General features: G+C 35.6%; 2 protein-coding genes across 2 annotated transcripts; both read left to right on the forward strand.

The window, feature by feature from the left end:
• The first annotated feature begins 2872 nt into the window (after positions 1–2872).
• LOC132559604 (biliverdin reductase A-like) lies at positions 2873–10874 on the forward strand. Its single transcript, XM_060224238.1, has 8 exons — positions 2873–2996; positions 5762–5931; positions 7135–7251; positions 7581–7678; positions 7975–8073; positions 8826–9003; positions 9517–9659; positions 10485–10874. The coding sequence occupies exons 2-8, from the start codon at positions 5792–5794 to the stop codon at positions 10622–10624; spliced, it is 915 nt and encodes a 304-aa protein (XP_060080221.1). The 5' UTR covers positions 2873–2996; positions 5762–5791; the 3' UTR covers positions 10625–10874.
• A 6314-nt stretch (positions 10875–17188) lies between these two features.
• LOC132559598 (gastric triacylglycerol lipase-like) lies at positions 17189–26762 on the forward strand. The gene is made up of 10 exons (XM_060224234.1): positions 17189–17419; positions 17741–17951; positions 18731–18845; positions 20389–20539; positions 20987–21073; positions 21659–21814; positions 22317–22388; positions 22778–22849; positions 24691–24777; positions 25858–26762. Exons 1-10 carry the CDS (start codon positions 17297–17299, stop codon positions 26005–26007), a joined length of 1224 nt encoding a protein of 407 aa, XP_060080217.1. The 5' UTR covers positions 17189–17296; the 3' UTR covers positions 26008–26762.
• Positions 26763–27277: the final 515 nt, after the last annotated feature.

A 27277-nucleotide genomic window follows, 5' to 3' on the forward strand; every position in this document is an offset into this window, starting at 1 on the left:
ATTTATTCTGTAAACATGTGTCCAATAAGTCTAAATTTTCCTCTTCGCTACTGACAAGAACTTCAAAACAAAACAGGAAGTAATTGAAGATCTGATGTCGTCATGAAATAGCTTCGATCTGTCCTTGAAATATCGCCTTCGAAACAAACCAAACTTACCTCAATCAATATTTCATTCGTGCGTAAGGAGTACTTTGCATGGGTGAGAGTACTTTTTCGGTTATGATTTTACAGAAATTTCACAAAACACAAAATTGGGGCCAAAATCCTTTAACATTAGCAAAACTTTTTAAAAATGAAAGTGAAACTGTCATGTCGATAAATTTCCCAGAATAAAATGGAAATTTACAGAAAATAATTTCTATCCATTGGCTGAATTATAACGTCATCTTTACATGATGTCAGATCATATTGAAGAACTGTTGAAAAAGACCTGTTTTAACCTACATTCAGTGCAATACTTCATAGTACTTTAGTAAAGGACTATATGTAACGTATCGCCTTTTAATATTTAATTTCTGACATCTGTTTTAGGACACTCCAGTAACATGAAACGCTGAACAGCAAACCTTTTTTTCTCAAGCGGATGACTGCGGATCGGGTTTTCTACTTGGGTATCAGTCTTGAAACTGATTTCAACATGATGCTATATAAAGAACTTTTGAACATTTCTATGGGAATTAGTTAAGAGTCAAATCAAACACCGGTTGAACTTTCATCCCGATTATTAGAATCGACATTATAGTATCAACATCAAAAGACATGCAGTCCCTTTCAACATTGGACAAATATTGACCGCTAAAATTGGAACAATGATAACAGACTACTTTCGGTTGCGTGATTTAATCAACATCTTTTTATCATGATGTGAAAAAAATCGACATACAGTTACAAACATTAGAAATAATATTGGATATTATATGAAAAAGAAACAATGAAGCAGTTAAAAATATAACTCTAAATGTACAGTGCTGTGTTGTTTTTACAGTAAGTATTGCCAATAGTCTATAGTATCAAACGTCTTAAATGTCTTTTTTAAAAACTTCAAAACAAAAATATTCTTGGTGCGTTTTCTCCTGGAACTAATCAAATTACTTCGATCGGTCGTGCCTTCAGTTTTACCATGACATGATCTAGGGGTGCAGAGAGAGAAAGTGAAAGTACCATATATATAGTTCTATAGACTGAACAGCCAGTGGAAATCCTCTGGAAATCGGGTCATATGCTTACATTAAATGGGTTTTACCGTTGGCAAGCATCCAGTGTTGCAGAGTATCTATTATGAGACTCAACATATACAAAACACAAAGTAATCAATATTCAATAGAAATTTGCAGAAATCAGATCGTATGCTTACATTGAATGGATTTTACCGTGCAATTTTGCAGGGTATCTACTGTGAGACTAAAAATATATTGAACTCTAAAGACTTAATGTTCAATAAACATCCTCGAAAAATACTTACACTGAATGAGTGTTACTGTTGGAGAAAGATAATTGCTGGTATCTAAGTTTGTTTTTTTTTCACTGTTAGACTAAATACACCAATACAAATAAACAATGATAGAGACCAAGTATACATGTTTATAAAAAAAATACAGATGAAAACCGTGTTGCGTTAACAGCCTAGCCGTTCTATATTCGTGTAGGGCAACACGTGCACTTTTCTTGGCGAAATGAGGATTACAATGTCAACCAAGTTAGCCATAGCTTCGAATACAAACTTTGTTCAATTCGAGATAAACAAGAGCATTGCCACACGTCAGGAAGAGCCCCGCGTGATATCAGACTCTAAACCTGAATATCAAATAGAGCTGATGTTTCGTTAATTGGTCGATATAACTTAATATTTTAGATTTCATCCGTATTCTTGAATTGGTAAACGTAATCTGTAATCGGACAACTTCTTTCATTATAATCCTCATGTCATAACACAATATCTATCAATGAAATAAATCTAATTTGACTCCGTTATTTCACCTAAAATCTTCATCTGTGAAATATTCAAAATTTGACCTAGACCATTGACTTGATGACCTTAAACCTCATTGGATTTTCATGATGTCAGAACAAGTGCAAGTGAATACATTAAATATGACATTGAACTTTGACCTTAGATCAGGTATCTTCTCATTTGATTTCAGTCAGATATGAAAGTAATTACATATTAAGGACATGTAATTGTTAATCGCTACATGAGTCAAAATATGTGTAATAAGAACTATGTTTTTCGCTTATACCTTAAATTTTGAAATAGTTTAGCGAATAACAGGTAGTTAGGTTATTTTCGAGGTGATCTTTGCTTCCAGCAAATTTCCTTTCTCGATAAAATGCAATAGAGTCATATTGAGATAATAGGCAAAAAAAAAATCTCAATATTTTTATGTTTTAGATATATTTATTAGTAGCAAATCTACATAGCAACCCGTAAAATGTACTTTTGAAAAAAAAAATGACTGTTTAAATGTTCCATTTTACAATGTCCCGAAAGTAGTATCTTTCGAGACTTAAATCCATGCTGTGATTGAAAAATGGTTCGGAATGGTGTTCATGATATAAAAAAAGAAGAGCTCGGCTTTGCTTTATTATTATTATTATTATTATTTTTAATATAATTTTCAATAAAATGTTCTTTTCAAAAATTACTTTTTCAGAAACATGCTGAATTAGATATTATGGGCCACAGAAAAATGATGCTCCAAAACAGCATTTTAATTTGTGATGTTTGGTGTGGTATATCGTTTTCCTGTACTTAATCCCTGCTAAGTTGTTGTGTGTCCACAGAATCATGTTCAGCACAGTTACCTCCCTTGTTTCAGTGTTTACATATACACGTGATTGGCATTGCATACATGCAAGTTTCCAAGACGTTGGTAAGCCTATGCTTAGGTCCTTGGTGACAGTGAACGTATTGAGAATGTGATGGTGTTACTGTTTATTTCCTGTGTAGTGCATTGACCACAGATACCAACCTCGTCTAGCATACTGACGCACGAGGTAGGTACCTGTGCATTGATAGGCAAGGAAAGGGGTAAATTATAATCAAACAAGGACTTCAATGACACATTTCATAGCCCATGGTCAGAAATTTTAGCCAATACTGGTTCTTGATTTGTCTCTCTTCAACCTAAATGCACAAATACAATGCACATGCATTTATTAGAACTAATGTGTGGATCCGAGTAGGGCAGTAGCCAGACCCTGTAGTATTTGAACACAACATGATCTTCTCAGTGCAAAAGGCATCTGAAGGGCCAAGTATTTACATATACATGTAGGTATGGGAGTGTAAACCACATGGGCTACGTGATATATCTCGTGTTGGTGACAACAGGGCATGGATAGTAACTATCATGATGACAGCTCACCTTCCAGTCAACACCAACATGTATGCTGTAACATACAATGATACAATCAACCAAAATGCTACTCGTTTGCCCAAGTTGACAGATGCATGTATATGAACCTTTTGAGGATCTCCACGCAGAATAACTGTATCCACCTGGGTAGACACTTTTTCATCCATTCTTGAACAAGCTGTGCACTATACCAGCCCACGGTGTTTTAAGGGAGTCAAACTTTACAATAGAAACAGACCAACAAGACTTCTTCTACATCAGAAAAATAAGCCTTAAACACCGGAAAAAAGCACCCACTATATAGTTAGGTAATTTATGCAACCAGCAATGAGGTTAGACAAAATCAATATTATTTTTCTTGTTACATCATAAAATAAATAAGTACTTTGACAATCTGTTCAACATGTTGCATCATATTTTTTTAAGCTCTCTTAAGGTTATTAGCATTATATATATGTACTATAAATTTGAAATTCACACTCAATTAAAAATTGTAGGTAAAATATTACAATCTTAACTAAATATTGTATTATTGTTATGTTTCCATGCTCATAGTCTATTCAAAATCATTCACAGGAATTCATTCCAACAGAAAGAAAAGCGACTTTGTTAATATAAATTTCAGCATATGTAACGATGATAACCAAAATGTTATCAATGATAAAACATATCATTTAATGGGGATTTTGGAGTTAAATTCTATAAGCAATGATTTACTGTATGTTTAATACATCTTGCTTTTGAAAGGGTCTCGGGTTTCTTTTCAGTGTCAAAGCAATTGAAACTGAAAGTGTGTCTACATTAATATCCACTGTTTCAGATACCAGTAACTATATATGTGCCCCACCCACCCAACCCACCTCCCACCCTCCCCAGTAATATTATCAGATCCAGTGTGATCTTGATGACACTGCTCTCAATGACTAGTTGACAGTCCTTATATCTTATAGCTCGGTGCTTCTGTTGAAGTTGATAATTATCTCCCTTGATGATATAACTGTTTATGTAAAATTTATGATGCAATTTAAAATACCTTGTTATGTAAGTTAGGCTTGTCATCCAACTGATCAACAGTGTCATTGTATGAATATAAAAATGACTTTTCTTGAGACCAATCATGAGTATTGTTACTTACAATGTGAATCATCTTCATTTGCCTTTTTTATAATTAACTGTGTGTCATTAAGACCTTATATTAGATTCAGATTTGACAAAATTTCTGCACCGAGTGCCATCATTATCATTTTTTGAAAAAATCAGGATTTTTATTCAAAAGAAGTTGGGATGTCTGCCACACACTTCAATGTTGTCCATCATGTACAAGCCTGTTCCAATTTTGTTGAAAAAGAAACTGAAAGTTTACCTTTTTGTAAAGTACATGGGTAGGATTTAAGCATATTGTAAACCCTTATTTGTACAGAATGAGATATTTATTATGTTGCACTTGTTTTGGCTATGACCTATTTAGATATCCGGCGTCAGATTTAGGAGAGTGATACTTACTTTATCTTTCCTAAAATGCCCTGGAGACCAAAACATTATCCCTGACCCGAAGTCAGGGCCTGGGCTTGTTACATCATGTACAATGTGGTTTATTTGTTTGCAGAGTTCTAATAACAGCAATAGATAATCGATGGGCACATTGCCAAGAACAATATTGTCTTACCACTGGTATCAGATAAACTAATCTACTGAATTCAGTATAAAAAAGTTGATAGAACGTCAGAATGAACATAGCTTTAAATAAACTATTCTGTTTTACCATGTGACAGGTATTGCATGACCTGTTTTAATGTGTATGTGATATCGTATGATTTTCTTGGCTTAGAAATGAGTCCATATTTACTCATAGAGAAAATTATGTGAAATTTATTACTTTTTTAACTGGTCTCCAGGTATGTCATCCTTTAAGCTGATATGATATTAAAACTCTCTACTTACACCTCCATATATACTATTCATAACTTTGGGTGTTGGGGACGGGGGAAGCTGATGGAATAATCAAATGTTTTTGAACTTTAAGTGCTTGCTAGGTCTACATTTTGATGTAAGTATTGACATGTTTAAGTCTTTGAATATTTGTATGATTGAATTACAGTGTATATCATTGACAGTCAAGCTCTGCGCTTCTCAGATAGCTCTTGTTTTTAACATGTTTGATCAAGATGTACTTATGGAAAGTTCATCAATCACCAGCATGTTTGTTTCACTTAACATCAGATGATAATATCTAATCCTGAAAAATTCAGCTTTCAATTTGATAATTTGATAATCAAGAAGAATCAGTAGTAACATCTGGAATTAAACACTAACCACATAATGAGCCTTTACTTTCCTAAAGTCTCTGATGATAGTAATACTGACTACTGTTTTATTTCATCTGCCCTTACTATCATTTTGCAGATGAAAACATTCTAGAACCAGAAAAATAAAATGGCGGATGGCTCAGCATCCAATCCATATGGAGTGGTAGTGGTTGGAATTGGGATAGCGGGAAGAGTGAGAATCCGAGACCTCTCCGCTACATCTCAGTGGGAAGGCTGCCACTGGACAATCAAAGGATTTGTATCCAGGTAAATGCAAATGAAGGGAAGTTTAGGGCACCTGAAAGGATATATCTGCTGCCGAATCAATTGTGTAATTTACATCTTAATGGCACAAAATGTATTTAACATTAGATTAGATAAGATAAGATAAACACAAGCGAACATATGCCTCTATCTCCATATTTAAAATATATTCAATATTGGGTGGTTGAGTGGTGCAGTGGTAATGCACTCGCTTTTCACCAAGCTGGTCGAGGTTTGATTCACACAGTGGATGTGAAAAAGTATGGGGTCACCTGCCCAACCACGTGGGTTTTCCTCCGGCACTAAGACCCCTCGCGCACTTACATACGAGCCAACAAGAGTGATTAACATAAGTTGGAAAAACTTGCTTCACAATTGTTGTAAAATAAATAAAGTTTATCATTATATTATCAAAAAAAAAAAAAAAAAAACAGAATTCCATTATATCAACATTATATTCGGAAAAGAACATGATTTTCAGAAAAAATTGCTATTCACATTTTAATGTTAGTAAACAAAGCGTGTTTACCTGGTCCAGGGTTCATGATAGCTCAGTCAGTGAAATATTGGCTGATGTAATTTGAATTAAGAATTTATTTCATGCACATAAAATTAAAAATTATCTTCTTGAATCATACATAGGAACTCCCCAAGACTTTCAACTTTTATAAAAGGGAGTTGATATTGTGTAGATTCAAGTTATAGAAGATAGGTGAATTTTAATTGTTTCTATCCAAACATCTGTAGATGAAAGAAATAGATGAAAGGAAATTAGGGTTGCAGTACATGAGATAGAGGATATAATAGAAGGTCCAGATTCCCCATATCATTTGAAAATTAAACTGATTGGAGATTACACAATAAGCATGTACATATGTATAGGCAATTAAAGTTAAAGGGAGATAACTGGGCAATTAAAGGTAAAGGGAGATAACTGGGCAATATACTGATCACCTGTAGGTGCAAAGGAAGGAAAAGCTCATATTCTGGTGTAACTCTCATTTAATTTCCATCCCATTTCCTTAAAATGAGGAACACTGTTGACGATGAATAGTTAATTAAGTTTTAACAAAGCTTTCTTTTGAGCCATGTTGACTTCAGCAGAATCAATGCAAATAAAACAGATATTGTGAAAACCTTTACCTGTATTGATGTGACTTCTATACACTTTGTTTGTAACGGTCAGATTTTCTATTGTGGTGATAGAAGAGACATTGAGATAGAAGGAGTGACGAAGCTTGATCTGGAGGATGCTTTAGGCAATGAGGATGTCCATGTCATCATCATCTGTACAGAGAATGAACAACATGAAGATTTAGTCAGGTATCCCTAGGTTAAATTGAATCACATTGCATTATTGTATACAAAAATAATGCATATATGAGTGAATCCTGGGTTTGTTTTTTTGGGATGCATGCAATAATTGACAAAATATTGTCCTGTTTTTAGACTATCATACAAAATATGTTTTGATTGTTAAAAAGCTCAAATATGAAGAATTGAATTAGAAATTACATTGTTTTTGATTGATGCGAATTAAAAGAGATCTATCTCTATAATAATCTAACTGATTGATTCTCATGAATGAAATTTACGTCTTACTTTAAAAAGTTTTGTTCATGTTCCTGGTATTTTCCCTCATTTTCCACTAGGAAAAGTCTTCAGCATGGAAAGCATGTATTGGTGGAGTTTCCATTAGCTTTATCAGTTCAGTCAGCAAAGGAGTTTTACCAACTCGCATCTCAAAAAGGTGATGACACGAGCACTTACATTGTATACACAGTTAGTAGTCTGTCTTGGAATAATCGGTCAAATTAGGATCAAATTTAAGGTGTGAGTTCTTCATGTTCTAGAGTCAAATACACAGGACAGTGTTGCTAGTTGCATATTTAGATAGAAGTTATTTTTCACTCCGAACTCGAAATATAATTTTTTTTAGGTTTAATTCTGGCACATAGACATTTGAATAAAGTTGAAATGGTTGTCTGGAAACACCCACATAATACAAATACACTTTATTTAGCTGAATTCTGCCTTATGTTTTAGGTCTTATTCTTCACCAAGAAAATATTGCTTTGTTGAATAATTTTAAAGACAAATTGGCTGGTGCAGGAAAATGGACACGAGGAATGATCTTTCTGACAGGTAAATTAATATCAAGTTCATTGAAGTTTGTGTCCTGTACAAAATTTACATACTATAAATTTTTTCGGTGATATTGAACAACACATATTGAATGAAAATTAAAATCTGGATGTTGCTTTTACTTTCCTGAACTGAATACTAGTGAGGATAGTTTCAAAATGCACAGCACATACAGATATGAATATCTAAGACAAATATCAATCGCAACAAGCTCAGGGTAATAAATTCATTGGTTTGTCGACCGGTTTCGCCCGAACTTGGTGGGCGTTGCCTCTAGTCTCGTTTAATGAAATATCTAGGTACAATACTATATTTATTTGGTTCTATTCTTAATAACACTCCCCACTTCACCGCATCCCTCACCCCACCTCACCCAACCACACTTTGATTTTGTCCTTGTATGACTTGCCGTGTGGTGAAATAAATCTGGATCCATGTGCAGTCTGAAGTAAAACAAAACAAGCAACAACATCGTTCTCAAGACAATCATGAAATGAACACAATTTCTATTTATAAAAGTGTTGATGTGTTAAAGTCAGACAGTTCCAGAATGTAATATGAGCTTTCTCCCTTAAGAATTTCATGTATTTATAAGAATAAATATGGTATTTATTCAAAAACTATTTAAAGAAATTAGATTTGTTTGAAATGACATGATTGTTCATGTGCTGTAACAATAACAACGCAAGAACAAACAATTGTAAAAACTTAATAACAAACAACGACAATGACATTGATGTTTTTCTCTTCAGGGAAACTTGGAGGTTGGATTGGGAACATGGAAAAATCTGGTCGACCATTTATAGCCAATATTTCCTTGATTGAAACAGTATATCATTTGGTTGGAGAGGTCAAGGTCATAGGTGGACAGTTTACAACACTGGAAAAGGGCTATAAGGCTGTAGCAGAACTGGAAACTCAAGATGGAAGGTATTATCTGCTGAAAATTCAGTTTTGATGTGGTAGATCATTTGTGCTGCATCATAAATTCTATAATAATTTTAATAAACATACTTATTTTACAACATTTGTGAAATAAGTTTTTCCAACTTATATCAATCACTTTTGTTGGCCTGGATGGAAGCATGCGAGAGGTCTCGCTGTGGGAGGAAATTAATCTGAACATATACTTTAGAGCTGAGCAGCATCTCAAACCACATACGAATTATCATAAGGCATCAAGTTTCTACGTTCAGAGGAAATCATTCAATGTAAATGTTGATTTTTTTTGTAAATTGGTGCAATACCATCCGTAAACTGGCACAGATTTTTGGCCAGTGTGTTAGAACTGAGCAAAGTGCAGACAAATTTTGTTGATTAGTGTGAAGATACCTCTAGTATAGATCAGTAGTAAGCTCAGTATCAATAAAACTCCAAATTTAACAAATTTTACTGCTGTACTGAATCAGTAGTATAAATGTATTTGTTTTCTTTTTGTTTCAGAGAAGTCACTGTATCTCTGACAAGGTTAGCAGAAGCCAAGAGACAGAAGCAAGTATACTTTGAAATGGAAGATGGAAATAAGATAGAATATGTTCCTGAGGCACCAAAGGCACAATCTACACAGGGGGAAGGACCAAAACCAGGTACAACCCTGAAATATATAACATTATATTGACTAATGTTTTAGTTCATCTGTTTCTTAGCAACCTCTAGGCTCCAAGATTTAGCTGTAGTACAGCTGTGCCATTAGCAGATTTTAAAACTTGGAAAGTAATACAAGGGAGATAACCTTACTGTGTCACTATCAAGTTTGCAAGGAGTTTCTAGGAGTTCTTGAAAATCTTCGTTTTGAAGAACATGTAACATGAAAATGGATAAATGAGAAATTTGTTATTTCAGAAAAACGATTTTATTGATGATCATTGATCCAATTCCAAATGATAAAATTTGTAAAATGGAAATTGCCTATGGTGATAAAATTGGGGCTTTATTTTGGTTTTTATTTTTTTTTTAAACTTTTTCGGGTTTTTTTTGTTGGTCCTAGCAGCAATGACCAAAAGCCTTTAATATATTTGAAAACCTGATATACTGCATTTAAAAGTAGAGGAATTCTGCATTCTAGTATGGGGATGATGGTGTTTTTTTTTTTAAAACTTTATCAAGGAAACATTTTACTTTGTTGATGTGTATTTCTTTTTATTTTTCCATCAATGTTCTGTTGAAATAACAATTTAAAACTTAAATGTTTGAATTTCAAAAGATCTTTTCATTAACAAGAAGATATTGCCAAAAAGAATGTTTTTATTTTGAAAGTTATAGAACATACAAGTGTAATATAAGATCAGAGAGATTGGAATAATCTCACAGTGACTCATATATCATTATGTAAACATTTATATCAAAATATCATGATAGTACCTGAAATTCTAAGTTGGTACCTCAGTAACATGTCGTGTTTGTCTTTCCAGTTGGTCTCTTCATGAGGGATTTCCTGCTGTTTATCAATGAAGTAAAAACTGGCATGAACAATGAAGTTGATATTAACCGAACACTACGTAGTATGGAAATAGCAGAGGATATACACACTCTGATTCTAGGAAGTCTTTGAAAAGCATTACTGATTAAAAAATCTCTACTCACGAAAGTGTTCACATGTTTCCAGGTACTGCATTTTCAAGTGTATAGTACAGTGAAGTAATTATGGAAAAAAATACTCGGAGCAAACAAGCATATTCTGTCAAGAATTTAGCAATGACAATTTGAAGATTGCACTGTATAATTCTTTTAAGATTATGTGAAGGGTTTTGGAGAGTTTGTAAATCAATGAATTGTTTATAATCAGAGCACCACAAGCTATAGATGCTGTTGATAATAATCAAGATTCATCTAATCTTGTTTTATTTTTGTCTATTTATCAATTTAATTGTCGGACCTTAGATTTATTTACTAATGAAAAATATACCCTGCTTGGATAATTTGAATACGTTTACTCAGGTTTTGACATGTAAGAAGAACTGCTGCTGCCATAGAACTGAGATAAATATGTATATTTGAAACTTAGTTATATTCCTTAGTTCAACATCTTCATTTGTTTCGTACAATGGCTGCTAGGCATCACTCTGTAATTTACACTCATTTTCTTTACACTTGATGGAGATATTGAACTAACATTTATATGTTGTTGTAATGATTGTATTAAATCAACCATTTATTTTGTTGTTGTTAAATTCTGTGAATCGGTGTCTCGGAACAGTCTCAAAATTCACGAGAACACCTGTTCAAAAATCGATACCTGAGGGGTAACTTTAAACAGATCTATACTTCTCATGGTTGCCTTTTTGCCTTCGGGATCATTTGTGACACAAAGACAAGGCAATCGTTTGTCGCAGTGATAACCCAATTGCCTTCTACCTAGGCAACCTGAGTTTGATTCCTAAATTGGTTATACAAAGGTATGTTGGGTTCACCTGCTCTACCACTTGGGGTTTTCTTACATACTTCCGTTCCCTCTCCGACAACCATGTTTACTGTTACATCATTGGATTTGATGTCAAATTAGTGTTATTACAAGTGTACCTTTCAATATTTGCAATGGGGTATATCGCTTCAGGAGAGAAAATGCAGCAATGTTAAATATATTTACCACAGCATACTACTTCATGTTTAATGTCTATAAGTAATTTTTTAGAATGACAGAATTTCATGTGCTAAATTGAACTCACACTAAAATTTGTGTGGAGTTAGGTCCCTTTGTATATTACATAGAATGTTCATGTCGAGGAAGTATATGTATCAAATAACTTTTGTTCAAACACGACTCATATTTGTCATCAATTAATATCTAGTAGTACAGAAATATACTTTTAACACTGTCTTCTTCGGAAAAAAAATATTCTGCATTGTATTTCTCCATATATTTTATACGAAGACAATTACAAGTACCTCTTTTATTATTGAAATTTATCAAAACATGTTTAATTCATGATAACGTGTAGAAAATTTAATGCCAATGCTCCTTGTTCAATGGTAGTTTCATGTTTAGAAATATTGTGTTCATACAAGAGTGAGTCAAAGATGATGTAAGAACATCAAACAATGATTGATAACCAAAGCTTTTGCATATAGATTTTAGTGCAGTGGAGAAGAATCAGTTACCAAAGAAATCACCAGTAAATTGACCTGTTTATGTTCAAACGATATCACCCTCTCTTCAGTCCAAAGCTCCACCTCCCCAAATAATTACTGTTTTTCTAGATATGTGAAATTCCATTTCAATGGAACTAGATTATCAGTTGATGATAAACTCTAGACTGCCACAGAGGTACAATGTATGCTTTGTTTAACGACATTAAGCTCTATATGTATACGGAGGAAGAGGTGGAATGGATGAGTAAGGTACACAAGAACTCTACTGAGAAATCAGCTTATAATTCTTGATTTGCTGATGCAATATATACCCTTTCTATGGATTTTTGACACCCCGTTTTTTTTTTTCTTTTTTTGGAGCTTAACATCCTTGTTCCGGTTATAACCGAGCCTAGGACATTAAGGGGGGAGGGGGGAATGCGGGCCAAGGCATAAAGGTGTGCCATTCCGCTTTTTATTAATCGCCAATCAGGTCTAATATGGGGAGGACAGATCCAGCTATTTCCATACCCTAACATCTTAAAAAAAAAAAAAGTGGGGGGGGGGGGGGGGGGGGGGTTTTGGACTGTCACTGAAACACCCATTCCTACTCTAGTCTAACTTTATATTAACCTACTAAAAACCTATACTCTGTGGCGGCTAGCAGTTAGCCTTCTCTTTTTCGAAAACCAGCAGAGGATCTTTAACGTGCATGACGTGACACACCGGACCCCCGTTTAATGTCCCATCCCAAGGACATCCCATCCTATTTGGTGTTTTTATTTGATGATCTAATGTTGTTTATTTTTATGAGTTACATTGGCAGTTTCAGATTCCAATCTTTTATAAAAGGCATTTATCAATATTGCAATAATTCATTGTATGTTAAATTGTGCACAACAGGTACACTATGCCTCTAAGCAGGGTGTGTTTTACTAGGGTCTGCAAGGCTGAATTATTAAGTCTTGTATGGTGCCTATGAATGATTTACTGGCCTAGGAATCTAAATGTTATATTGTACTGTTATATATACACATATCATCTAAAAAATAACTACATTAATATTGTGTATTATGTACAAGATGATATCATGTCAATTATGACATCATAATTACGATTTCCTTTTAAAGAGACACAGAAGAGTTTCTCAAGAGGTAAAAGTGCTAGTGGAAAAGAGTTGTTGATCTTTGTTTTTATTCATAATATATACATGTTTTTAGCAATATTAAACCAGAATGAAATATACTCGGTTGCAATTTACATATTTCTTTAAGATATAGATTTTGTTTTGTTTTGCTTATCACCATCCATTTGTTGGTTTTTTTCTTTCTACTACAGATGAATAGTCTTCTTTCACTCTCCCCAAAGTCGGATTGCAAATTCTTCTTCAACAACAGGCCAAGTGGGCCTGCATCCTCATCTGGTGTTCAATGCTTTTCACAAATATATTATCATTTCACATCATCGACATTCAGACATAGAACATACCTGCCTAATATCATGATTCTATACCCTTTGGTTAATAAGAGAAACTTGTTTGAATATTTTAACAAATTTGATACCTGTGACCTTCAATAGGGTCAATATTATCTCTTCCTGAAAACTTTGTTTGACTTCATCACTGGCACCTATCAGCCAAATATCAAGATTCTAGGCATTTTGGCTACTCAGCAGTCATTTAAATGATTAATCAGATTTGACCCCTGTCACCTTGAGTATGGATCAAGATAATTACTCTTTGTAAACTTTGTTGGGCTTAATCTCTAGAACTTACCAGCCAAATATCAAGATTCTAGAGCTTTTGTCTATTCAGGATGTATTTAAAGGTTAAATCAGATTTAACCCGGGATCTTGAATATAGGTTGTCATTTCGTTTTGTAAATTTTCTTCACAAACTTTATTCAAGGAACCTTCAAAGACGCAACACCGTGACATAATATCACTTGGAGCTAAATGAGCTTATAATGACACAGAACACCCGTATAAATATGACAGATACTTGGATTACAGAAGTAGCTAACTCTAAGGGTGGTGCAATGGTAATGCACACGCCTTTCACTTAGCCGTCCGGGGTTCGATTCCCGGAAGGGATGTGGAAAGGTATGGAGTTACCTGCCCGACCACGTGGGTTTACCCCGGGTATTCTGGTTTCCACAGTAAGATCCCTCGCGCTCCTCCATCCGGGCCAACAATAGTGATCAATTTAAGTTGGGGGTACCTTGCTTCGCAAATGCTGCAAAATAAATGAAATGTTATTAAAGGAGTTACTAACGATGAAATGATAGAATCATTTTTCAAAAAGTATTTAACCTAGTAGACCGAAAGATACAACCTCGTAAGTAAAGACTCCTGAATCAATCTACGCCTAGATTGCAGTAGTTTACATCATACTTTTCTGAAAGGACTCAGTCATTACATTTATACATGAAATGAAGAGGGACATTAAAACTACTTTGTAAGACATGTGATAATTGCATGCACACTTTGTGAACCATTTGCTTCAATGCGCATAAGGGAAGGCCAATAATATTTTTTCCAGCTGTAGGTCACGGTCAAAGTAACATGGTCAAAAAGGTCTTGTTACAAGGAACACATGCCAAATATATTAAAGTCATACCTTTTATGATACAATAGTTATGGCCAATGTTATTTTTTTCAAATGTAGACCATAGGTCACAGTCAAGGTCATATGGTGAAACATTTTGATGCCAAAGTACCGTAGGAAACGTCTTGTCACAAGGACAACACATGTCTAATATGAAAGTCCTACCTCTTACTGTGCAATAGCTATGACCAATGTTAAAACTGACAACAGAAACTTTCGATCCGGGAACAGAAAATATTACTTCCCCTGAAGAATACATAAAATCTGGGGTGTCTCAAGGATCTATTCTGGGTCTTTTATGCTTCTTATTTATATCAATGGCTTACTTTTGTATGTGAAACACTAATAAATTGAATAGTGGATCTTATAACACAACCAGTAGAAGATTAGAGTGTGACGTTTCGATGACTACACAGTCACCTTCATCAGATTAATGACTAGTGTGGAGCGTACTAGCACTGACGTACGTAGCGTCCGAAATGGTAAGGAATCGAACAATATCTTCGGCTGTATATGGGCAGCCACATGTGTCCGGTTGTGACCGACGTATCCCTGGAGCACTTGGAGAAAGAGGCTATATCCAAGGCCCCCGCAGAATGAAAGGCGGGTCTGTGAAAGCGGTATGTTGATGAAATATTGGAAATAGTTTTAAAAAATGGGTCACAGAAAGATTTGACTAAGCATATCAATACCGCAAATACCACATACAGCTTCAAATTCACCTGTGAGGATGAAATCAATGGCACTATGCCATTCCTTGGCACCTTCCTAATAAAGAAAGATGACGGTACTATCATAGTATTGGTCTATACGAAAAAGAAGCACACCGACCAATACCTCAAATTTCAATCGCACCACCTCTTACACCAGAAGTTGGTCGCTGTACGAACCTTTCTCAACAGATGTGAAACGGTTGTCACAGAAGAACAAGACAAGAAGCGAGAGCGAAATTACATCCATAGCGCCGTGAAAATATGAGGATTCCCTGACTGGGCAATCCAGAAAGTTAACAATGAATTTGATAAAAGCAAAAAGACCAAAAGATGATACGTCAGGTAAAAGAACAAAACGAAATGATAAGTAGTTTTCCTTTTCATCAAATGCCTGTCAGAAACCATCCACAGGACTTACCGTGGCCATAGCATTGCAACAACTATGAAACCTCACAAGACACTCCGAAATAGCATAGTCCGTCCTAAGGATAAAACACGCAAAGAAAACGTCGTAGAATGCGTATACAAAATCGGATGCAAGAACTGCGACGCATCATATATCGTATTTCCAAGGATTAACCAACCCGAAAATTTGTCTTGGGTCCGGTTCTCTTTCCGAATAACGTGCCGAACTTTGATTTCGTCTTCGGTTATATCAATTGAAAATTGGGGCAAGCGTGTTTTTTAAGCTGGAAACTTATACAGAGTAGGAAGTGTCTGACTGAATTTTAGTACGGTGTATTACGATTGTTAGGACGCAGGCTTACAGTCTCAATGTCCATATCGGATACATTTCAAATTAAAATGTACATTATTTCAGGTGCAAAATTTCAGATGTTCGATGTTACCTGCAGTTGTGGTACTTTGTCACAGACAACAGCTAAAAATCATGGATACTCAACTTTTTAAGTAGAGTATTCTCTTTTTTCTTGAATTTCACGTGAAAATGCAGGGGCTTAGTAAGCGTAGCAGAAATGTGTAAGCCCAGGCGAGAGGTCTGAATTCCATAATTTCAAAGATATATGAGACAGTTTTTTTTTAATTTATTTAACAACAAACTTCAACCCCTGATGTTTATTTTCAACCTCACAGAATATCAAAACCATGTGAACGTGAGCTAGGTATAAGATCCACGAGACGAAACAATCAGCCAGGCAAATCTTTCCGGGGCCTCTCACAGAGTATCAAAAGCGTGTGAACGTGAACTAGTATCAGATCCACGAGACGAAAACTTCAGTCAAGCAAATCTTTCCGGGCCTCTCACAGAGTATCAAAAATGTCTGGACGTGAGCTAGGTATAACCAATCTGAAATTGATCATTTAAAAAAAATCATCAGTATGGATAGAAACACCGGAGATCTGACATCATCTTGAAAACATTTTTGTTGTAAACTTTACATCGGTCCCTTTGTTTGATAATGAGGTGTTATTTTGTGTGAGAATGTATATCATTTTAAAACGTAGCTGTCAACACAACGATATATCATGAAAGAGAGTGGGAATGATAAGATAAAATATACATAGTGTGTGTGTTTTTTTTCCCCTTTCTTTCTTTCTTGTTTTTTGTTTTTCTTTCTGTTTTTTCGTTGCTTTTTTTAAGTCTGGTCCCTACGTGTTATGGTCGTTTCAAATTTTATCGTGCGATGTTTACATTTCCGGTATCTAAGAACAAAATGAGCATGCTGGCGTGACTTGTATAATTTATGGCCGGTTCCGATGACAGAACGGACGTATCCACTTGTCGTGGTCGTTATAAATATACCTAAGTTTGAAATTCAACTTTAAAACTTCAAGGTTTACAACAAGGTCTGACAAACAACAACAGTAACAACTCGATATGCATGTCTTGGGGTTGGTCATCAGTTTACTAATTGGAAAATGTGCAAGTTTCCACACAGAATTGCTGGAGAACGTTTACAGAAACTTTATGCATACGGACCCGGAAGTTTTCATGAATGTGGTGAGTTGGTGATAAACTACACATATAGAGTAGACATCAGTTTTTTGTTATGAACTCTATGGTTAATGACAGCAGTACTTTCCAATGTTATCTAATTCAACGCGTTTCATCTTCAAGTTTTATTCTCCTATCAGAGGTAGGGGGCTCTGATTACTCCAGTTTCCACTCACAAGACTCAATATTTCTATTTTTGACAATTAACTGATCAACAAAATGAATTTCCACATGTTTGTTTTACGATGTTGGTGATGATGATGTAATCTAGTAGAAATGATTGTACTTAATTTTGTTTATCAATCTGCCTTGTTACCTATTTTTCAGTCACAGCTAATAACAAGTAAAGGGTACCCGTGTGAGGAATATACTGTAGAAACAAAGGATGGCTACCTCCTCGGTATACAGAGAATCCCTCATGGACGTCACAACAAGCACCACACCCCCAACAAACTCCCACGTCCGGTTGTATTCCTGCAGCATGGTCTTCTGGGAGCCAGTACAAACTGGGTCGCCAATCTAGCAAATGAAAGTCTGGGTAATTATGCTTTTCTGTCGAAAAATGGGAGTCGTATTGTGATGGGACTCGTCTGAATGCAGGGCTCTCGATCTGCCAGATTTGGGGCAGATATTCGGCCCCGTTCTCAATGCAATATAGTATCTTTTTTCCCAATTTAGACCCCAAGTTTTCCCAATTCTAAGGAAAACACCATTATTTTTCCCAATTCTAAGGGCCCCGGGCTCCAGTCCCTAAATGGGGTGTGAGAGCCCTGGAATGTTTTCATTAAGGTAGCCACTAGGTAGCTATACTAGGATGGAGATCCTGCCTAAAATGACTCTGGCTGTTTTCAATGCAATTAAACCAGCCAACAAACATTGAAACTGAATGAATTCATGATGAGATATATGTAGAAGGAAGAACTGTTTGATATGTGATAAATGGGCTTTACAGTAGAACAATTGTTTTTGGATACCGGCAATAGATAAAAACTGGATTTTTTCGTTCTTTTTTACTATTTTTTGACAACAGCCATAAAGCTTCAATATGATTGCTAGACTAGGTAGATTTTCTGTGTTCAGCTTCAAAACAATGAATTTGATCACCTTAACTATTTTAAAGATGCAAAGAAAATGAGATCCAACGTCCAACAAAAAAGCTTCTGAGAGTGTGGGTAGTCTTTTAAAATTATCGAGCATTGTCTATGATATGAAGTTTGATGGACGTTTAGATTCTCTGTATAGCTGCAGAACAATAATTTTGTTTTGACAATTATTTAGAAATATATATATATATTAAACCTTATTTATGATATGCAGGATTCCAGCTGGCTGATGCAGGCTTTGATGTATGGTTAGGGAATTCCCGAGGGAACACATATTCTACCAAACATGTCAAGTTGTCTCCTGATTGTGACGAATTCTGGAAATTTAGGTTGGTGAACATCAAGTGAAATTCTAATATTTGTATTAATGTATTTGACATATTGTTATATATGCTGTGTTTTAAGAAACAAAGCCTTTGGCTTCTAAATGTATTTGGCTTCTTCATATAGCAGAAAGACAATTCATCAATAAGGATGTGAAAGAACAGGGAAAATACACATTCCTGTTGAGTGTCCTGACCAGGCATCAAACTCAGGTCTCCGGCATGATAATTGATTAACTCTACCAACTGAGACAAAGACGTGTGCTTCATTATTAGAGCGTTAGAGACCGTATTTAACACTATGTACAAGCCCAATCAACTAGCTCCTTTTACAAGGATATGGAATGATATATCACACCTTCAACTCACAAACAGAACATTTTCTATACTTTATTAAAAATGAACTTAGAACGATGATGATAGCCGTATAACAGTCGAAACATGTCGACGATTAGTCCATGAATAAAACTACAACAAGTGTTCCTAGATGTAAAGAATCCTTTATTTTCTCATTATGTTGACCACATTGTCTGGAGCTCTACAAAATACCTCTGGTATCCATTCAGGAACCTAGCCACAATCTGAGACGTATAGTTTGATGGTTATTCAATTTTGTTTTCTCTTGAAAGTGAACTTAGAAAACTTGGAAAAAGTTTTCTTACCTTTTGATTTAACCCTGTCGGCACCATAGGCGACTAAAGTCGACATGTAGACAGGCCGCCATAGGTGACTAAAGTCGACGTGTAGACAGGCCGCCGTAGGCGACTAAAGTCGACATGTAGACAGGCCGCCCTAAGCGACTAAAGTCGACATGCAGACAGGCCGCCGTAGGTGACTAAAGTCGACGTGTAGACAGGCCGCTGTAGGCGACTAAAGTCGACATGCAGACAGGCCGCCGTAGGCGACTGAAGTCGACATGCAGACAGGCCGCCGTAGGCGACTGAAGTCGACATGCAGACAGGCCGCCGTAGGCGACTAAAGTCGACAATTTTTATATCTTTATTATCAGCCAAGATATGCTTGTTTCAGTAATGCTGCCATTGTTTTCGGATATTTTCCGGAAAATATTTGGTGCTGAGCTGTACATTGTGAGAGATATTTGGCGCTGAGCTGTACATTTTGAGATATTTGGCGCCGAAAATGTTAATGGTGATCAATGGAGGTTTATCTTGATAATTTCATACAATTGTAACATACTTTTCATTTTGAATGTTAGAAAAATGTATCTGAAATTCACAATATCTAATTTTTCACAATGCATCAAATTAAGACCTACATATTATCAGGAATGTAATGCATGTGTCTTCTTGCCTATCACCAGTGATTACTGTCTAAGGGGAGGTAACAAAATCACCATCCATGTACATATACAAACCCTGTTCTTGTAGAATGAAAATTTGAATTTAAAGATATTACCAATACTTCAAAAGTCATCAATTTCGAAAAAAAAAAAATCACACTTCTTATTTAACAATGAAAAATGCAGGACTTATTTCAGACATTCTGTGTGAAGTCTTTATTCTCAAATGTGTTTAGTTTTGTATTATAGCTTTGATGAAATGGCCAAGTATGACATCCCAGCCGTTCTAAACCATATACTGACTGTTACTGGACATGATGACTTGTTCTACATTGGTCACTCCCAGGGGACACTTATTAACTTTGCCATGTTGTCAGATAATCCAGAGCTATCAAGAAAGGTAAGACATATTCTGAACTGTAATTTAATTAGATTTGATTTTGACAGGAATTCCTTTCCATGTCAGTAATTACATTTATACATTTGTTGCTGTTTTCTTTGTTCATTTATCAATAGATTGAGTCTGGGCTTATTTGTCAAAAGACTGAGTCTAGGTTTATCTGTCAAGAGATTGAGTCAAGGTTTTGTGAAAAGATTGAGTCATTGTTTAATTGTCAAAAGATTGAGTCTAGGTTTATTTGTCAAAAGACAGTCTAGGTTTATTTGTCAAAAGGTTGAGTCAAGGTTTTGTGAAAAGATTGAGTCATTGTTTAATTGTCAAAATATATTGAGTCTAGGTTTATTTATCAATAGAATAGGGAACAGAAAACCTGTATTATATATAAAGTTTACTATTAATATGTCATAGATAAGTTATTTGGAAGTTTTTTTTTAACTTTTGGAACAGATAAAACTATTTGTGGCACTAGGACCTGTGACTGTGCCTGCCCATATCATCAGTCCGCTCAAGTACCTGGCAGCTGTACCTGATGAGGTTAGTCACCCTTCTTATGTTTAATGAACCTATATCTATATGACTAACAAGTGTAAAACATTGTTCACAGAACTAAATAAATTGAAATGCTAATCAAAAAAAAAAGATTTAAGATAAGAATACTAAAGAAAAATCTAAATGATGATTGTCTCCCCTGTTGTGAATACAGATTTATTCCTGGAGCAGCTCGGGTTAAATTGTCTCAGGTTCAACATTAAAAAAGATTATGTAGATTAGAAGTTTCTCTTCATAGTTGAGAAGATATTCACATCTTTTCTATACTCATACTCATAGCAAGAATACTTTGAATAGTGAGCAACACAACTTTTCCTACATTTATAAAATTTCAACCTTAAGAGGAGCTTGTGGTCAATTCGGCATATCATTCCTTTTATAATCGTCAAACATTTGGATTCTAATTTTTTATTTGATGTAATGGAGAAATTTAATATGACATTAATTGAATATGTACATTTGATACTGTGTACATCTGTCTTGTCAGGTTTGATGTTTTACTGTGATACAAGGGGACATATTCTCTGTGATAACTTGTAGATTTTATATTTATAATCAATTGTATTTCAGATAGCCTATTCGTTGTTAGGTCGGAAAGATTTTCTGCCAAATTACTTGATCATAAAGATTTTGGGTGACACGTTGTGCAAGGAAACTGTGACAAGGGCCGTGTGTTCAGATATCTTGTTTTTGTGTGCTGGTTATGATATACACAACTTAAACAAGGTGAGTATATTTTACCTGACACAATGTTCTACGGATGGTTAGCATTAATTTCCTGAAAATAGCATTTCTGAAAATAGAATGACTCGAGTAGAGATTTCAACTTCATTTTGAATAAATTGTGTCCTATATTTATTACAATGAAACAGACAATTCTGAGGTCGTGACATTTATCCTTGGTCTGCATATGGTGGCTTCCGAGCCTCAAAAATATCTTGACAATTTGGTATTGACAATTAAAATTGGTTTTTGATTTAAACATGTATTAAATTTCCTCACAAATTGTGGGATAGTATATTTACTTTACACATTTTCTTTGAATTGTACAATTAAAATGATGCCCAGGAAATACAACGTATTTTTTCACATGTAAAGATCATTTTATATTGAGTTAAGACATCCTGTAAGTGAAACTGATGCGTCATTTATCCTTAGAAGATTTAAAATATGTACGATGTGTTGTTGGATTTTTGATGTCTGATTTAGAGTTCCGTTCCTACTTCAGACAAGGCTACCAGTGTATATCAACCACTCGCCTGCTGGCACTTCCATGCAGGATATGATCCATTTCTCACAGGTAATTCCAAATCAAATAGCTGTAACTCACAGACAGGGAGAGGGGGATATATTATTACTGGACAAATAGACTCGCTTTGGTCTTCATGTTGTGCACGCTGGCACATATCTTTATGGAAAGATGCAGTTGTATTTTAACAAGTCACTTTCACATTTTGTATCTACTGACAAAAATTGATTCTGATTACTTTGTAAATACTTTATCTGAAAAAAATTACCTGAAAATAACTGTTGTAACCAATTATTAACCTCCACATTCATACACTAATTTCCATGACTCTCCGTCTCTCAATACCTTGGTGTTGTAATCTTTACTGTGTGTAAATATTGCCTAACACATGCATAAATCATCTGGGTTTAGTTGAAGATGATGTTTTTTTCTTTGAACAGATGATCCGTAGTAAAGAGTTTAAGAAGTATGACTATGGATCTGTGTCAGCCAATAAAAAGCACTATGGACAGGTAAATTTACAGGTGTTTAGTCACTGTATCAACTATCATAAAACTGTCACATGTCAGTGGATATTTCGTCAAGGATTGTTAATATCAGAATATATGACACATTGTTACTCTTACTCAGTTCACAAATAAACAGGTAATGGCTCAACAGAAATGTTTATTACAAAATCTTCACACTCTGATTAAACTTAAATTATTTAGACAGTGATGCCATCTCCAATACATTACATAGATAACATCTTAGGTCTGTTGTTATAAACAAATTTTACTGTATCCTAATTACTTGACCGACCACATCCTGCCACTGAGCTTTTAAAATTTGTTTAATGAATGGTTTAATATTTCTTTTGCTTAGACTTTGTAGAACAGAAAGAGAGTCTGAATGGATGACAGCTCTCGTTACTTTGTTTCTTTGAATATATTCAAGGGCGAGATAGATAGCTTGAGCATCTGCTGAGAATATTGAGGCGTTGTTCGGTAGCCGGCATCCATAGGTTTCATCTTGTGTGACCATGGCCGCAGCAATCTTATCATTATCTTTTGAACCATCAGTATATAAATGTAGAAATGTTTTATATTTTAACTGCAATTTTGAGAAGGATGAACGAAAGGTGTAACTGTCTGTGTCTGATTTAACCATTTCATGAAGTGAAAAGTTAACTTCAGGTGGATTCAAGAGCCAGGGTGGAATTTCTATCGTTCCAAATGACTGAATTTGGTCAATATCAATATTTGTGATTTGTAAAAGATTGTGAAAATTTAAATCCATTTTCATCTGCCCAAATTTGTAGTCAATTCAGATATTGTTGTAGTTGTCTTCCGATGGTATTCATATGCTTAGATTGATAATATATAATGAAGTCATCCGCATTAAGAGCCCACTCCATTGAACGGGATAATGTTTTGAAAATACTGTTGATTTTTAAGTCCAAAGAATGCTGCCTTGTGGTACACTAGTTTCCTTCTGATGAACATTGGAAAGGGTCTTTCCAATCCAGACTTTAAATACTCTTATCTGATAAAAAATTTGAAATTTGATGTGTTCAGGGAAGAATGAGGGACAGGATAGTTTTTCAATTACAAATGGTGAAACAGATGACATTGGTTCATCCTTTTCCATCTTACCACAATGAACTGGTTGAAATCATGGTCATCTTCTGAGTCTGATGATGAAGGATATATTCGTTTATTTTGATTTTTTGTGCCCATAGTTAGGTGTATAGATTTTCATTACCTGTGCTCCTCACCCACCTCAGAGCCCAACAAGGGGACACTAATACCGGTACGGATCTCTGGTACACGCATGCCAAGGATACACAGGTAGTATACTCAAAGGAATAGAACTCTCTCGATTGGCCCTTAAACCAACTGTAAAATAAAAGCTACAAAAATAGATGTGTATACGGTTGAGTGAAATAAAGAAGAAAAACTTAACACTTAGGACATAAAGTTGACCAAGGGCTTGGCATGACCATCTTGTTGATCATTGAGGACCACAATGACCACCCGTCTTACTGAGATAGAGGCCAAAGTGATGAATTGGGGGAAGGTCATGCGAGATTGCTTGAGAATAAAATGCAAACCACATAACTGCCCCTCAGCCACCAGGATCCTTTCTCCTAGTACTCACAGGATACAACCCACAGTAGACAGGTTGCCCCTTTTAGTGAACTTTTACCACCTGCAGTAGGACACAGCGGATATGTTCTAAACCCTATCAGCAGGGGAGAGAGTGTGTATGACATGTTTACTTTTTCCTGGTAACTATCCTAGCTGGTTAAATGACAGGCCACAAATCTTTTTTTGCAGTTCATGACCTATACTGTTTCATGTTTCATTGACAGGACACACCCCCTGCTTACAATGTTACCAAAGTGACTACCCCAGTAGTGCTGTACTGGGCAGAGAAGGACTGGTTAGCTGTACCTCAGGTATGTGGTATGGGATCTTCCTCACTAAATTACATACTTTATAAAACAACAATTTATTAAATTTTTTCAGTGTGAAGATGAATTTTGTACATTTTCTCTCCTGGTACAATGTACTGTATTTTAATGCAATCTTATATACAGCCATATTGGGATGTCATAAGTTACTAGGTATGTAGTATGGATACCGAAAGATATACAAGTTATGAAACAGATACTGAATGTGAGATTTTCACTTATGTCTATGTCAGAATTTTAAGGAATATAGTATATACAAAATATGTAGAAAGCAAAGGCACTTCACTGTGGCGACCTAAAATTTGGAAAGTGTTAATATAAGTGGTGACATAATTACTTGTACCACTTGTGGAACAGGAAATGCCATCATGGACCGCCTTCTTATCAGCTTTAAGTTCTGATTAAGTCATGATGTATAATATTGGGCTCCTTGGTCATGTTATGGTCAGGAGCATATAGTGGTAATCTTGTTTATCATTCGACCATAATTTGTATATCTCATATACTCTTTTAAACGGATGCAGATACTTCAGGTGTTCATATCGTAATAACACGCAGGTCAAGTTCTGATTTGGTGATGAACATTTAATTTTTTTCATCAGTCATGGCTATTTAACTTTGAGAATTTTTATTAAGATTTTTACATAAACAGGTAGACCAATAATGGAGAACCTTGTCTAAATCCAGTGGCAATTAAAATGATTTTAATATCTGCAGATAGATCTAACTATAGAATATATGGGCAGGACTTTATTTCTCCATTTATGGGTAGAAAAACACTACAATTAGGGTTAGGGTAATGGTTATTAGTATTTTGCTACTCATAAAGGTCCTTTTGCTACTCAGTGACATGGGCTTTTGGGTTAGGGTTAGGGTTAGGGTTAGGTTTAAAGTTAGGGTCAAGGGGTTTTTACAAGTAGTGTGCACCTACCAACTCGTCAAAACTGTAAAAATTCAAACCTTTATTTTTATGAGACCTACCTTACCCTGGTTCTCCGAGAGGAAAAGCAAACATGAAACATATATCAAAGGATCATTGTATATATTTTTCTGTCTGTCCTACAGGATGTGAAGATACTTCAATCCAAGTTACCCAATGTTCGTGGAATTTATGAAATCAAAGACTGGAATCATCTTGATTTTATCTGGGCTGTTAATGCATACAAGGTGTTGTACAAAGATATCATCAAGCTACTACTTAACACTAAGGATTAATGATGTTTGGAAATTCAACATCACTGACTGATAATCTGTATAAACTCAACACCATACACTCGATCATGGTGTTATTGAACTCTACACAACAGAATGGTGGCTTGTGTGAACTTCAACATCACAGGTCCATAGTGTGTGTTACAGACCCATGGTGTGTTATCTTGACACCACAACCTCGTAGTGTGTGATAACTAAAATCACAGACATTTAGAGCCGGTCATCTCAACACCACAGACTTGTGATTGTGAATTCTACACAACAAATTCATAATGTGTGTGACCTTTAAAACCACCGACTGATTATGTGTGTTTATCTGATACCGTAGACTGTCTTGTTTAAACTTAACACTAGTCACAAACTAAACACAAAAGACTGATGTGTGTGGACTGAACCTCACAGACTGATGTGTGTGGACTGGACCTCACAGACTGATGTGTGTGGACTGAACTTCACAGAATGATAGTGTGTGGACTGAACTTCACAGAATGATAGTGTGTGGGCTGAACTTCACAGACTGATGTGTGTGGATTGCACTTCACAGACTGATGTGTGTGGACTCGACTTCACAGACTGATGTGTGTGAACTGGACTTCACAGACTGATGTGTGTGGACTGGACGTCACATACTGATGTGTGTGGACTGAACTTCACAGAATGATAGTGTGTGGGCTGAACTTCACAGACTGAGGTGTGTTGACTGGACATCACAGACTGATAGTGTGTGGACTGAACTTCACAGAATGATAGTGTGTGGGCTGGACTTCACAGACTGATGTGTGTGGACTGAACTTCACAGAATGATAGTGTGTGGGCTGGACTTCACAGACTGATGTGTGTGGACTGAACTTCACAGACTGATGTGTGTGGACTGGACATCACAGAATGATAGTGTGTGTGGACTGAACTTCACAGACTGATGTGTGTGGACTGAACTTCACAGACTGATGTGTGTGGACTGGACATCACAGAATGATAGTGTGTGTGGACTGAACTTCACAGACTGATGTGTGTGGACTGGACATCACAGAATGATAGTGTGTGTGGACTGAACTTCACAGACTGATGTGTGTGGACTGGACATCACAGACTGATGGTGTGTTTGGAGTCAGCATCACAGACTGATGGTGCGTGTGGAATATACACAACAGACCGATGGTGTGTGTGGAGTCAGCATCACAGACTGATGGTGTGTGTGGAGTCAGCATCACAGACTGATGGTGTGTGTGGAGTCAGCATCACAGACTGATGGTGTGTGTGGAGTCAGCATCAC

This window comes from Ylistrum balloti, unplaced genomic scaffold (genome assembly GCF_031769215.1).
Source record: "Ylistrum balloti isolate Yb309-2 unplaced genomic scaffold, AGI_CSIRO_Ybal_v1 Utg370946, whole genome shotgun sequence".
In the NCBI taxonomy this organism is placed as follows: Eukaryota; Metazoa; Mollusca; class Bivalvia; order Pectinida; family Pectinidae; genus Ylistrum; species Ylistrum balloti.

Coding starts and splice junctions, on each gene's coding strand:
- LOC132559604 (XM_060224238.1), top strand. CDS start 5,792: ATGGCGGATGGCTCAGCATCCAATCCATATGGAGTGGTAGTGGTTGGA. Junction 5,932..7,134: donor ATCAAAGGATTTGTATCCAG/GTAAATGCAAAT, acceptor TTGTGGTGATAG/AAGAGACATTGAGATAGAAG. Junction 9,004..9,516: donor CTGGAAACTCAAGATGGAAG/GTATTATCTGCT, acceptor TTTTTGTTTCAG/AGAAGTCACTGTATCTCTGA.
- LOC132559598 (XM_060224234.1), top strand. CDS start 17,297: ATGCATGTCTTGGGGTTGGTCATCAGTTTACTAATTGGAAAATGTGCA. Junction 21,815..22,316: donor ATATACACAACTTAAACAAG/GTGAGTATATTT, acceptor TTCCTACTTCAG/ACAAGGCTACCAGTGTATAT. Junction 24,778..25,857: donor ACTGGTTAGCTGTACCTCAG/GTATGTGGTATG, acceptor TCTGTCCTACAG/GATGTGAAGATACTTCAATC.